At 43.5% G+C, this 13,115-nt stretch overlaps 1 protein-coding gene across 1 annotated transcript in view; it reads left to right on the forward strand.

The window, feature by feature from the left end:
• AKAP12 (A-kinase anchoring protein 12) overlaps positions 1–13,115 on the forward strand; it is a 113,033-nt gene that overhangs the window by 60,060 nt on the left and 39,858 nt on the right. The window contains exon 3 of the mRNA XM_053592414.1: positions 7,353–7,467. Coding sequence (XP_053448389.1) covers positions 7,353–7,467 — 115 coding nt within the window. The remainder of the gene's footprint in view (positions 1–7,352; positions 7,468–13,115) is intronic.

Here is a 13,115-nt window from a genome sequence, read left to right on the forward strand (position 1 = left end):
CCCCGGGAGGACAGTTTTTTAAAGGTGACCTTCATGTGACATTAGGGCTGGAAAATCCTGGTATTGAGCATATACCTTGACTTGATCAAATGGACTCCCTGAGTGGCCACTGAGTGCTTTTCAAGTTAAAGAGATAACTTCTCCAAATATTATTTCATTTGAATCTCAAGTAATCTAAAACCAGAGGTAATATTAGTCTCAATTTATAACTGGGAAAAAGAGATTAGCAGTAAAGTTCCCTGGCTAAGGGGAGCTTGGGTTCAAACCAAGACCTTGACTATGCCGGGCACGCTGCTGTTCCCCAAACCCTTTCTGTGGTTGACAAAAGAAAAGCAGAACTGCAGGCAGCTTTCTTCCATTTGGACCTTTGTATAAACTGCCTTCCTCCTTTTCTCCTACCCAGGGGTAGAAAATTAGAAGGATGAGCGGTTTTGGCCATTTGCAGCTGTCCTGTTGAGTGCAGAGCATGAACAACTCAGGCAGAACTGTTGCAGCTTTCATGTTACAGAGTAAACTGGCCCTAGAACAAGTAATTCCCAGCAGATCACAATGCTGAGTGCAAATGGTGTAACAAAAGTAGCTAAAACTTATGGTCATAGTTCACTTATTAAGAACTTACCGGGCAGCGCCTGTGGCTTACCGAGTAAGGCGCCGGCCCCATATACCGAGGGTGATGGGCTCAAACCCAGCCCTGGCCAAACTGCAACAAAAAAATAGCTGGGCGTTGTGGCGGGCGCCTGTAGTCCCAGCTACTCCGGAGGCTGAGGCAAGAGAATCGCTTAAGCCCAAGAGTTGGAGGTTGCTGTGAGCTGTGATGCCACAGCGCTCTACTGAGGGCAACAAAGTGAGACTCTGTCTCTAAAAAAGAGAAAAAGAACTTACTGTGTTGGGTGATGTCCCAAATAATTCTTTGAGGTAGATAAAAATGACTTCTTCACCTCATTATGCAGATAACAGAGAGGGGATGAGAGTCAAAAAACATGCCCAAAGTCATGAAAGTAACTGGGTTACTTTCTGTACATCTATTACATCTGTTTTGTTCATTATTTAACAGATGGAACCAAATGTACGAGTTTGTGAAGTGGCCACACAGTGCGTAATACTTGTGTCATTAATACTGTCAGGTGCCTTGAGGGGCCTGCTGTGGAACTGTGATGTTTTTGGCTCTGTCCTGGTCAATATTTTTGATGAATGGCTGCGTTGAGGATGTTAATATGCTAGTCACATTTGGAGATAAGAACAGAGGAGTTAAAGTCTCCACAGTTTGGCTTGTTGGCTAGATGCTCTTAAAAGATCCATGAACCCTGGAAGGCCGGGTTATTAACATGCTGGTTGCCTAAGAAGCTAGGGATTTTAGGGGTTCACTTTATTTTTACTTTTACAGTGATAAAGGGAGTAAAAACAAAACCCTATCTCCTAGCCCCCTTCTAAAGGATAAAACAATTCTACAGAGGTAACCACTGTCAAAGATTTGGAATGTGTTATGCCAGACTTTTTTTTTAATGCTTATACAAACAAACATTGACCCTGTCTCCCTGTCTTTCCCTCCCTCTCCCTTCCCTTCCCTTTTCGTTAGTGGGTATTTTTGCTGGGTTCGGTTTGGTTTTAAACACATAAAGGAACCAGACATTCTCAGCAGCTTGCTTTTTTTTCTCTTAAACTGGGGACGTCTTCCTCTATGAGTGTGTCTAGATTTGCCATTTTATGCTGTCTGTTGGTGTGGATGTCTCATTGTTTACAACTATTCCCCTCCATCCGTGGACTCCTAGCATTTTTCGCTGTTGTAAATTGCATGTAGCAAGTAAGTGTGTGATGCTGGATCCCTGAGAACAGCAGTATAGCCAAAGGGTGTACACGTTTAAAATTTTCACATTGTTGTTGGGCGGTGCCTGTGGCTCAGTGAGTAGGGCGCCGGCCCCATATGCCGAGGGTGGCGGGTTCAAACCCAGCCCCGGCCAAATTGCAACAAAAAAATAGCCGGGCGTTGTGGTGGGCGCCTGTAGTCCCAGCTGCTTGGGAGGCTGAGGCAAGAGAATCGCGTAAGCTCAAGAGTTAGAGGTTGCTGTGAGCTGTGTGACGCCACGGCACTCTACCTGAGGGCGGTATGTGAGACTCTGTCTCTACAAAAAAAAAAAATTTTCACATTGTTTCCAAATTACTCTCTAAGGGATATTATTTTCTGATTTTTATTTTCTTCTGTTGGGCATTTTTAAAGGTTTACTTTCAAAACACTTTGTATTAGAATGAAGGAAAAAACCACACTAAAGAGTTGTCTTCACAAGTTTGGTCATGGGATTTGAAGTTCCTTCCAGGGCAGCGCCTGTGGCTCAAGGAGTAGGGCGCCGGTCCCATATGCCGGAGGTGGTGGGTTCAAACCCAGCCCCGGCCAAAAAAAAACTACAAAAAAAATGAAGTTCCTTCCAGATAACCTTTTTTTCTGATCATTTGCGTGTGCGTCCTTGTTTTATTGACTTTATTCATGGCTCCGTCCCATTTGGGGCTGCTTAGCAGTTCTGCTTCTTGGGTCTTCCTGCCTTAGGTGGGACGAATTGTGCTGGTTGGAGCCTCATCTACCCAGTGAACTGTAGAAAGCTGGGCCAGGGCGGCGCCTGTAGCTCAGAGGAGTAAGGCGCTGGTCCCATATGCCAGAGGTGGTGGGTTCAAACCCAGCCCTGGCCAAAAACTGCAAAAAAAAAAAAAAAAAAAAAAGAAAGCTGGGCCATTTCCACCCGAGAGTACAGATCTGGAAATGTCACTTCTGTGCTGAAATTAGTCATTTCAGTAGGTTCTCCTCCTCCATCCCCAACATCCTGACAGCTGTCAAGGGCTCATCTGTTTTGTTCATTACTTAACAAATTCGCCAGAGAACTTGATACTTCTATTACTTACTCTGCAAAGGGGGTTCAAAGCAAGCCATGAGCAGACCTGGGGAGAAAGAGAGGGAACGGAGAAGTCTGGTAGTTTTTCTGCACTGCCTTGGCTACCACTTTGGCTGTTCTTAATTGTTGTTTTTACAGAAATGAGAGAAAAACTGTTGCTGGAAGCATTTGAGATTTTATTTTTGTTTAACTTGCTTAGTTGTAATGTGGTAGTACTTTACGGGAATAAACTCTGGCTGACCCATTCAAAGGAAAAAAGCTTGAAAACACTTTGGGTTTTGATATGTTCAAAAGAGGCATTTATGCTTTTTGAAGCACGAATTCAGTGAGAAAATAGGTTTTCTGGTGTTTACCATGTGTAAGCGTTAAGGAGTGTGTCTTTCAAGTCCAGTTCTCATCTCAAAAGAAGTAACTGTGTTCAAAAGATCATGTGAGGAAGCTTCAGAGTGAAAAAGAGGAATGCAAGTTTTCCTTCGCCTTTCTTGTTTGGAAACCTTGAATCTTGACACGTCTTTGCTCCCTGAAGTAGCTGGCCCCTGAATCCCACCGGCTTCACCGCTGTCCGTCCCAAGTGCTCCTGTGTGTGCCCTTCAGGGTCTGTCTGGGCAGAGCCCATCTGGATAAGTCCGTCTTCTGTGGCCATTTGAGTTACCCGGCAAAGAGGGACTGATTAAGATGAGCAAGATGCATGTTTATTGATCAAGTGATACATCCAGGATGTATGAAACTATCAGATTATAAAGCAGCACGTGTTCCCCGTTTTTGTTTTCTTAAAAAGTGAATGCTTATGACTCTAGGTGATTTTTAACCTTTGATAACTCTTATAAGTCCCTGATTTTCTTTTTTTTTTTTTTTGGAGACAGTCTCATTTTGTTGCCTGGGTTGGCGTGTAGTTCTGTCATCATAGGTCACCGCAACGTCAAACTCCTGGGCTCAAGCGATCCTCCTGCCTCAGCTTCTTGAGTAGCTGAGACAACAGACACCTGCCACTATGCCTGGTTAGTTGTTTAGATGGTTAGGGAAGGGAGAAAAATAAAAACACTTGATTTGGGATGAAAAAAGGTGGATTATCCATCTACAGGAACACATGAGATTTGTAAAAGCATCTGTAAGTGAAAGGGCAATAGTGGAAATATCTATGTATGACGACGATCCGACTAGGAATGACGTCCCATTTTTCTATGGCATGTTGATCTGTTAGGGGCTCTGAGTGCTCCTGAGACATCACCCATCGGGTCAAGATGGAAGTTTGTGCCTACGTCCAGTAGATACTTTATGTTTAAAGAGACTGAGTTTTGGCTGGGCATGGTGGCTTCCACCTGTATCATAGCACTCTGAGAGGCCAAGGCAGAGGATCCTTTGAACTCAAGAGTTCAAGACTAGGCTGAGAAAGAGCGAGACCCCATCTGTATTAAAAATAGAAAAATTAGCTGGGTGTGGTGGCGGACGCCTGTAGTCCCAGCTACTCAGGAAGTAGAGGCAGGAGCATTGGTGGAGCCCGGAGTTTGAGGTTGCCGTGAGCTAGGCTGATGCTGACCAAGGTTTACTGCATTGAAATTGATTGAGGTATTAGGATGGTGTTTTCATGTTCCCCATTGAGTTTGCCACATCATGGGTGTATGTCAACATTTTTTGGGTTTGAGATTCATTGGGATGCCCTGTAGCCCACAATAATACACAGTTCCTGCCTTCCTACCTGGCTTGTCTTCACATTATTAATCAAATCCAAATCTAACATGTGCACATAACCAGTGATGTTTTGTTAAAGTCCTCTGACGTTTTTGCTGATGATCTTGCAGATACTCTCCCCCGTCCCTCACCCCCTGCTTTTTGTCTTTAGGTTTCATTTAAAATTCCCATCTTTCATATTTTGGTAAGAGAAGACTTTAAGTGGAAATGTGATCTGAGTATTCTGTTTAATAAAAGGACTCAGCATGGGTGTTTTGCAGCCAGCTCTTGCATCTGTAGGGTAAGTGAAGTACAGTGGTATTATTATTTCAGGAGGAGACTCATGCAGTTGAAGGACAACCTTGCTGGGAACAAGGGACAGCCAGGTGCAATCAATTTAGCACAACTCAAAGCTTCTGGATTGACTCTCTTGCCTCCTGTCCCTTCAGGATTCTGGTCTAAGTCAGTGGTTTGGCCACGGTCTTCGGTTGGCCAGTAAGCAGGACAAAATGATGTCAAACGAAGTGTGGAGCCTTGAGATGTCTCTGTAGTAGGCAGGTCTGGTACTATGGAATACTCTTTAAAATCATTTTATCATTGTGTGAAATAGCAGGTTCTTGAAAACACAACTCCTGTCATTTTATTGGGGGTCTTAAACAATTTACAGCCTTGTGGATAAACCCTGGAAGTAGTTGGTGGTGAGACCTGTCCTTGGCGCCATGTGGCCCTCATTGCGGAGCTGTGAGACGTGTGGTAAGGCACTTGTTCTGCCCCACCGCAGTCACTTTGAGTCCCAGTGTTCTCATCTATAGCATGGAGATAACACCAGCTGCCTGAGAAGGTTTTAAGATACATGAGAAAGTGTGCAAACTATAAGGCATTATGAAATCTTCAGGTTCCTAATTGTTATGGCGCCATTTTTACTTGGCTTAAAACTTTGAATTTATATTCTCAGGATTAAAAAAATGACTACAGGCATGACTATATGCCTGCTGTTTTTTTCCCCCCCTTTTAGTGTTTTATTTATTTTTATTTTTTGAGACAGAATTTTGCTTTGTCACCCTGGGTAGAGTGCTGTGGTGTCATAGGTCACAGCTTCAAACTCTTGGGCTTGGGCGGTGCCTGTGGCTCAGTGGATAGGGCGCTGGCTCCATATACCAAGGGTGGCGGGATCAAACCCATACCCGGCCAAACTGCAACAAAAAATAGCCAGGCGTTGTGGCGGGTGCCTGTAGTCCCAGCTACTCATGAGGCTGAGGCAAGAGAATCACCTAGGCCCAGGAATTGGAGGTTGCTGTGAGCTGTGATGTTACAGCACTCCACCGAGGGCGATAAAGTAAAGCTCTATCTTAAAAAACAAAAACAAAAAATAACTCTTGGGCTCAAGAGAAGCTCTTGCCTCAGTTTTTCTATTTTTAGTAGAGATTGGGTCTTGCTCTTGCTCAGGCTGGTCTTAAACTCCTGACCTCAAGTAATCCATCCTCCTCAGCCTCCCAGAGTGCTGGGATTACAGGCATAATCCGCGCTGGCCCCTGCTGTTTTTTTTTTTTTTTTTTTCTTTTCTTTAGTTAATGATATCATTTGTGTAGGCCATCCTATGGGAAGAGGATTGTAAATGACCACTTTAGTAATACTTTAAAGGAAAACACAATAACTCAAACGTGTGTTACGGATTGCTGGGCTCTGATAACCACCCCAGTCTTCACACCACAAAGCCTGCTGACTCACACCCCTTTCCTCACACAGCCCCTGCCTGAACTGAAGCCCCAACTTTGCTTCTGCTTTCTCAGAGAAGCCTCAACACCCCCGGCCTAGGTTCAGGCTGTGTTTGTTGTCATTTGCCCCAGCTTCAGGACGGTTTCCACAGCTGCAGTTTGGTAAATGTCTCCCTTCTAACCTGCGAAGAGTGTATCATCACTCGTGTGTTCCAGTCAAATAGCACCGTCTGCGTCTAGTCACAAAGAAACGTTCATTATTTTAAAGTAAAACCATTCTTTTTTTAAATTTATTTTTATTTTGGGGGACAGAGTCTCACTTTGTCACCCTGGTAGAGTGCAGGGTGTCATCATAGCTCACAGCAACCTCAAACTGTTGGGCTCAAGTGATTCTCTCGGCTTCCCCGGTAGCTGGGACCACAGACGCCCACTAGAACGTGTGGCTATTTTTAGTGACGGGGTCTGTCTGTGGCTCAAGCTGGAAAACCATTCTTTGAAAAGTCAGCTGTGCATTGTAGTTTGTGGGCTCAAAGTAGTTGGAATCACACCTGACTTCCTCATTTTATACCTGAAACAGGCCTCAAAAGGCGAGTGTATGCTGTTTGTGTGTGTTCAGATGTGTGAGTTAGTGATTGGATTAATAACTTGTGTGCGCCCATCACTCACCCGCAGACAGGTAGCTGAACCTTGCAGACAAATACAACTTAGTAAACTTAGTATCTTGGTCAAGCCCAGTGGCCCATGCTTATAATCCTGGCACGCTGGGAGGCCCACAAGGAAAGGTGCTTGAGTTCAAGAGTTTTGAGTCCACCTGAACAAGACAGAGGCCCTTGTCTGTACTAAAAATAGAAAAAATTGGCCAGATATGGTAGTGTGTGTCTGTCTTGCTAGGGCCAGAGAGAGAAACTGTGTCTCCAAAAAAAAAAAAAGAAAAAAGAAAGAAAGAAAAAGAAAAGACAATTATCTTTATTGGTATTGAACCTCTATTTCTCTGTATTTTTCCTTTCAATGTTTTTATATTCCGGAAGTTGATGTATTACTTGAGTTGTGAGAATGGAAATTAAGTTTCCATGCTTTGTTTTCCCCATAGCTCTTACAGAAGAATGGTCAGCTGTCCACTGTCAATGGCTTAACTGAGCCAGGAGAACTCAGCCTCCAGGAGAGAGCCCTGAATGGCCAGGAGGAAGATGTCATTGTCACAGATGGTAAGCCACCCTTCCAGCCTCTGGGAAAGGATACCAAGTGCTGAAGGACAAATAGCACTTGCAACAAATCTTGGCGAACTCACCAGAAAATATATCATAGTATTGCCGAGGAGTGGGTGACATTAACAGCAAAAACAATCAGTTGCTTACAGAAGTACTTATTTATCTGACCATTTGGGGAGCTCCTATACTTAGGTCTTGAAGTTGTGTTTCCTCTTTCTTAGATATCTTTATCTGGAACTTAATAATAATTTTAAAATTATTGCCTGTCCTAACTACTTTTCTGGTGTTGAATGTGAATTCTCCTTGGAAATACTGTAGTTGCAGTTGCTTTAGAGTCAGTATTGGGATTTTTGTGCTGGGACCTAATGGGTACAATGTAAGGGTACATCTCCTGGGTGAGGAACACAACTACAACAGGGACCTTACCTGACAAACACAAACTTTGTAACCCAATTGTTTGTATCCTCATAATAATCTGAAATTAAAGCAAATAAACAAAAGAGTCGGTATCTCCCTCTGTGGAGAAAAGCCTGCTATACTTGGAAGGATTTTTCTGCTAGGTGCATCGCAAGGTACACACTTTGCTCTGAACTCTGATTGTTGCAATTTATAAGCTCTTGAGTATAGAGCTCTTGGGAGTGGGGTGCTTATTGGAGGCTGACTTGTACCACAATAGCAGTATTTGATTTTAGCCCTGGGAACCATACCTTGGGGTCAGAGTTCAGCATGGTGACAGTAAGTCTGTTGTGAAAAGTGAAATGTTACAAGAGTCTTTTGCACTGCATTCTCCATGTAATCATAAATGAATGGAAAATTGAATACCCATGTAAAGCGATGATTCGGCATTTGTCAGTGGGCTATCGTGTGTAGTAGGAATAAGACAAATGAAGGGGAAAGTTCTGAGACAAGGGGTTGGACTGCCTCATGAGATGAGATTCTTGGAACATGTGGAACCTGTTTCTCTTCTTGTTCAATGCCCCCACAGAGCTGCTTCAAGCAGGGAGCTGCTTTTGAAGTTGGTGGGAATTCTGATGTGCAGAGAGCGCTACAGGCACAGTATAAAGTTAGAAATTTACACAATCTCTCAGAGTATTTGCGTGACCTAATGTGAGAGTTTCAAATAATTCCACCAGCATAACTGGCATGGCCCCAACTCAGATTCCCTAGTCCAATGCTTTGTCCTTCCCACGTTAACTTTTGTATCAGATTAAGCAATAGCAATTTGTGAGCTTACTGTGGCCAGGTCAGTAAAGTTAAGACGAGGCAACTTGGCAATTGCCTAATTCTGGGGAGAGATGAGAGCCATTCGGAATTCAGGTGGAATAATCTCTTGAGGAAGAATAACAGCCAACACTTCATGTGCTTTGATGATGGGGTCTGGAACTGTGCCTCTGTGCTTGCCACCTTTCACAGTTAACCGCAACCCACCAGGGAGGCAGTATTGTTCCCAAGATTCAAATCTAGAGCAGCAGATTCCAAAGCATGACCTCTTCACCTCTGCGCCGTTACTGCACTCGACATGTCCAGAGGCTGGTGTGTTGGAACAGCTGTTGGAACAGTCCCGGCAAAGAGTTTTTATTGGAGAGTGTAGAGTGAAAGCCCAGAAAGGAAAACTAGGGCTGGATAACCGGGCTGTGAAAGCAGAGTGTAGTCTAGAAAGTATTTAGTGGACAATCACTCAAACATGTCACCTAGGGTCCGGCAGGGGCAGGGGAGGGGGGCTGCTTATCTGACCTAGCTGCCTTGTAGGATGGATAATGGGAGGGAGGGATGGGGCAGGGACACATGCCAACAGATCCTTAAATTTCCATATAATCCCAAATAGGATGGATGTCCTTTATAATCCAGTGGCATGTTACTGCACATCTGTCTGCTATCTTCCCTTAGTCCAGCTGTGATTTCTTTTACATTTTAACCATGTGGACAAGCACTGGTTTTAATACAAAGCGGTTCTGTCCTCACCCTGTGTCTGTTCCATTGTTTCCAAGGCTTCTGACCCTGGCCTTGGAGGTTCTGAGCAAATACCAGATGCCTTAATGTAGGAAGAGTGGTAATTAATATATTTTGTCTGTCCTTCAGAAGATCCTGAAGGAAGCCCTGTCCTCTGGAAAGGGAGGAGCTTAATTTTCTCTTGTGTGCCCCTTGACTTATTAAGGGTCTCTCTAAGGCAACTTCTTAAAATTTGATTTTTTTTTTTCTTTCTCTATTTTATCTGCCTGGCAGACAATAAGTAATAGCCTGGTAATGTCAATACAGATAGGATGTTCATGTTGAATTATTAAACAGGTTTTTCTTTCATGCTTTGCTTTTGATATCAGTTGTACCTTATGGTTAGATTTTATGGTTATTTCCGGAAATCAGAATTCTGTGTGAAAGTTTACTGTAAGAAAAACACAGGCATAATTTGATATGGAAACACTTAATTGTAGGATTTGGGGGACCTTGGTTTCTACCATTGCCACTTAAATAAGAACAGGTCTGACCCATCTTGGTGGTGCCTAGGAAGATGGGTTGGCAGTAGGGTTTGGGCCTGCTATAGATAAATGAGCTGTAGATAAATGGCAAGGTCAACTGATGGGAGAGAATGAACAGGGGGCATTCCTGCTGGAGGGCTTTTACTTTAAAGTAACAGACAATATTTAAACAAAGCCAGATGTGAAAATAAATTATCCCACCTTGAGTCACTCATTCTTTCTGAAACCAGAAATACTGGTAATTCAGACCCAGTCCTTTTCCTATAATACAAATGGAATCCTATTTTCTTGTAAACTTTCTTAAATAATAAAAAGAAGGACCTGCCTACTAAATATTTTCTAAACTGTACAGCAGAGTGGGATATATACATACATTTTGGGAGAGGGCTTGATGATTTTGTAATTTGGGAGTCATGTTTAAGAGCATACACACAGTCAGCCGGGTTCAGTGGCTCACCCCTGTAATCCCAGCACTCTGGGAGGCGAGGTGGGTTGATTGCCTGAACTCACCAGTTTAAGACCAGTCTGAGCCAGATTGAGACTTAGTTTCTAAAAATAGCCGGGCATTGTAGTGGATGCCTATAGTTCCAGCTACTTGGGAGGCTGAGGCAAGAGAATTGCTTAAGCCTGAGAATCTGAGGTTGCTGTGAGCCATGATGCCATGGCACTCTACTAAGGGCAACAAAGTGAGACTCTGTCTCAAAAAAAAAAAAAAAAAAGAAAGGAAAAGAAAAAAAGAGCATATACAATCAAGTATGGATGCGTTTATTTAAAATGGAAAAAAAAATAGAAATCACAACAAATTACTATAGCCTTGGAGATCCATCTCTTCTGAGCTCTCTTTAGCAGATTTATCAATTTATGAAAACTGCTCTTACAGTAACCTAGCTTCCTCTCTTCAGCTAGAGAGTTTAGTTATGCTACACCACTCCCAGCATTCACAGAGTCTGCATAAATGCCATTTGTTTGGGGCAAATAGTTCTCAGCTGAAAAGATTATGAAAGAAAAAATAATCCTCCACCCTCCCACCCCCACCGGCCCAAGTTACCAATTGTTTTGTAGTCTGTGGCCTGTATGGTTTTCTGTAAGCTAAAGACCCAAATAAGAATGATTTATTATATCTTGGTCTGGGGCCAATTTTTTTTTTGACACAGAGTCTCACTATGTCGCCCTGGGTAGAGTGCTGTGGTCACAGCTCACAGCAACCTCAAACTCTTGGGCTTAAGCGATTCTCTTGCCTCAGCCTCCCAAGTAGCCGGAACTACAGGCGCCCGCCACAACAACCAAGCTATTTTTTGGTTGTAGTTGTCATTGTTGTTTGGCAGGCCCAGGTTGGATTTGAACCTGCCAGCTCGTTTATGTGGCTGGCACCCTAGCTGCTGAGCTACAGGCGCCGAGCCATGGGGCCAATTTTAGATTTAAAACTTTTGCAAAATTAGAACAACAATGAAATTCAATCTTAGTGTCAGATACTCTTTTTTTTGAGACAGAATCTTACTTTGTCACCCTTGGTAGAGTGCCATAGCGTTAATAGTGCACAGCAACCTCAGATTCCTGGGCTCAAGTGATTCTTTTGCTTTAGGCTCTTGCCACAATGCCCAGCTATTTTTTTTTTTTTTTGTGGTTTTTGGCCGGGGCTGGGTTTGAACCTGCCACCTCCGGCATATGGGACCGGCGCCCTACTCCTTGAGCCACAGGCACCGCCCATGCCCAGCTATTTTTTTAGAGATGGGGTCTCATTCTTGCTCAGGCAATCCACTCGCCTTGGCCACTGCACCTGGCCTGGCCAGTATCAGATGCTCTTTTCTGAAACAGTTGTAGCACATTAATTACTAACTCAAAAGTCTTAACACCTTATGTATTTTGATAATAGCACCTTTGGGGCAGCACCTGTGGCTCAAAGGAGTAGGGCGCCAGCCCCATATGCTGGAGGTGGTGGGTTCAAACCCAGCCCCGGCCAAAAACTGCAAAAAAAAAAAAAAAAAAAAAAATAGCACATTTGGTTGTGAAATAAAGTGCCTACAGAACTCATTGCTTATATACAAGTAATCAAGTGACCGTCTCAGGTCTCAATACATTTGAGTTTATCATTTAGAAGGCAGTTATTTTTGTTTTCTTTTTGAGATTGGCCTTTATAGCAAACATGTATATGTTTGAAAACGTGTGAAAATCCTGTCTTCATCCTTCGCAGATCACATTTGTGTGAGCAAACAAACAGCAGTTGTGTTCTTGTTTTTTGTTTACGTATGCTTATTTATTTATTTATTTGTTTTTGAGACAGAGTCTTACTTTGTTGCCCTCAGTGGAGCGCTGTGGCGTCACAGCTCACAGCAACCTCCAACTCCTGGGCTTAGGCGATTCTCCTGTCTCAGCCTCCTGAGTAGCCACATATGCTTTATACTATTTGCATACCAGAGTTGAGGACATTTACACTGACAACAGTGGCGTAGGGAGAGTGGGGTGCTCGCCTTTGGTGATGGCCACTCAGGGGCCCACTGCTTTAAAAGTATTGGCCAGTTGACCAGATGAGCCAGGCTTTGTTACCCTCATCAGAGCAGGCTAAAAAGGTTTCTCCTGGTAAAACCACTACTGTTACACTTGCTTCAATCCTGGAGAGTACCCCCTCACCCTCAAGAAAAATAAAAGCCAAAAAGATCCTCAAACACTGTTGCTTAGAGCAGACGTCTTTCAGAGGATGTGTTTGCTATATTTCACAGGATTCCACTTTTCTACTTCCGGGTATTTTTCCCTGGAAAAAGTAACAAATGGGACACCGTAGAGAATTTCCCAAGGAAAGTTTCCTCAGGGTACTTAATGTCACTGTCTCTGCTTTTATTAAATCTGCCCTTTGAACCCTCCTGCTCCTGGTGTATAGTTCCCTTGGGATGTGGCAAGGCCAGAAGGTTACTGCCACATAATCGCAACCCTCCCTGCGGATCTTGTTACCTTAAAGAAAATCTGTTCCGGAGTTAGAAGTAATTCTGTCTCACTTTGAACATTTAATAACTATATCTGGAGAGTGGCTACCCTAAAACTTGTTCTGGGTCTCCCTAAAAGTTATCCCCCCCCTCCATTTACCTATTTTCACCACGAGGGTGTTTTCTCTACACACACACCAAGTTTTTTTGGTTTAATTCCTGTCCTGTTGCAGTTTGTGGTGTAATTGGGATC

The sequence above is a fragment of the Nycticebus coucang genome, chromosome 5 (genome assembly GCF_027406575.1).
Source record: "Nycticebus coucang isolate mNycCou1 chromosome 5, mNycCou1.pri, whole genome shotgun sequence".
NCBI classification, from domain to species: domain Eukaryota; kingdom Metazoa; phylum Chordata; class Mammalia; order Primates; family Lorisidae; genus Nycticebus; species Nycticebus coucang.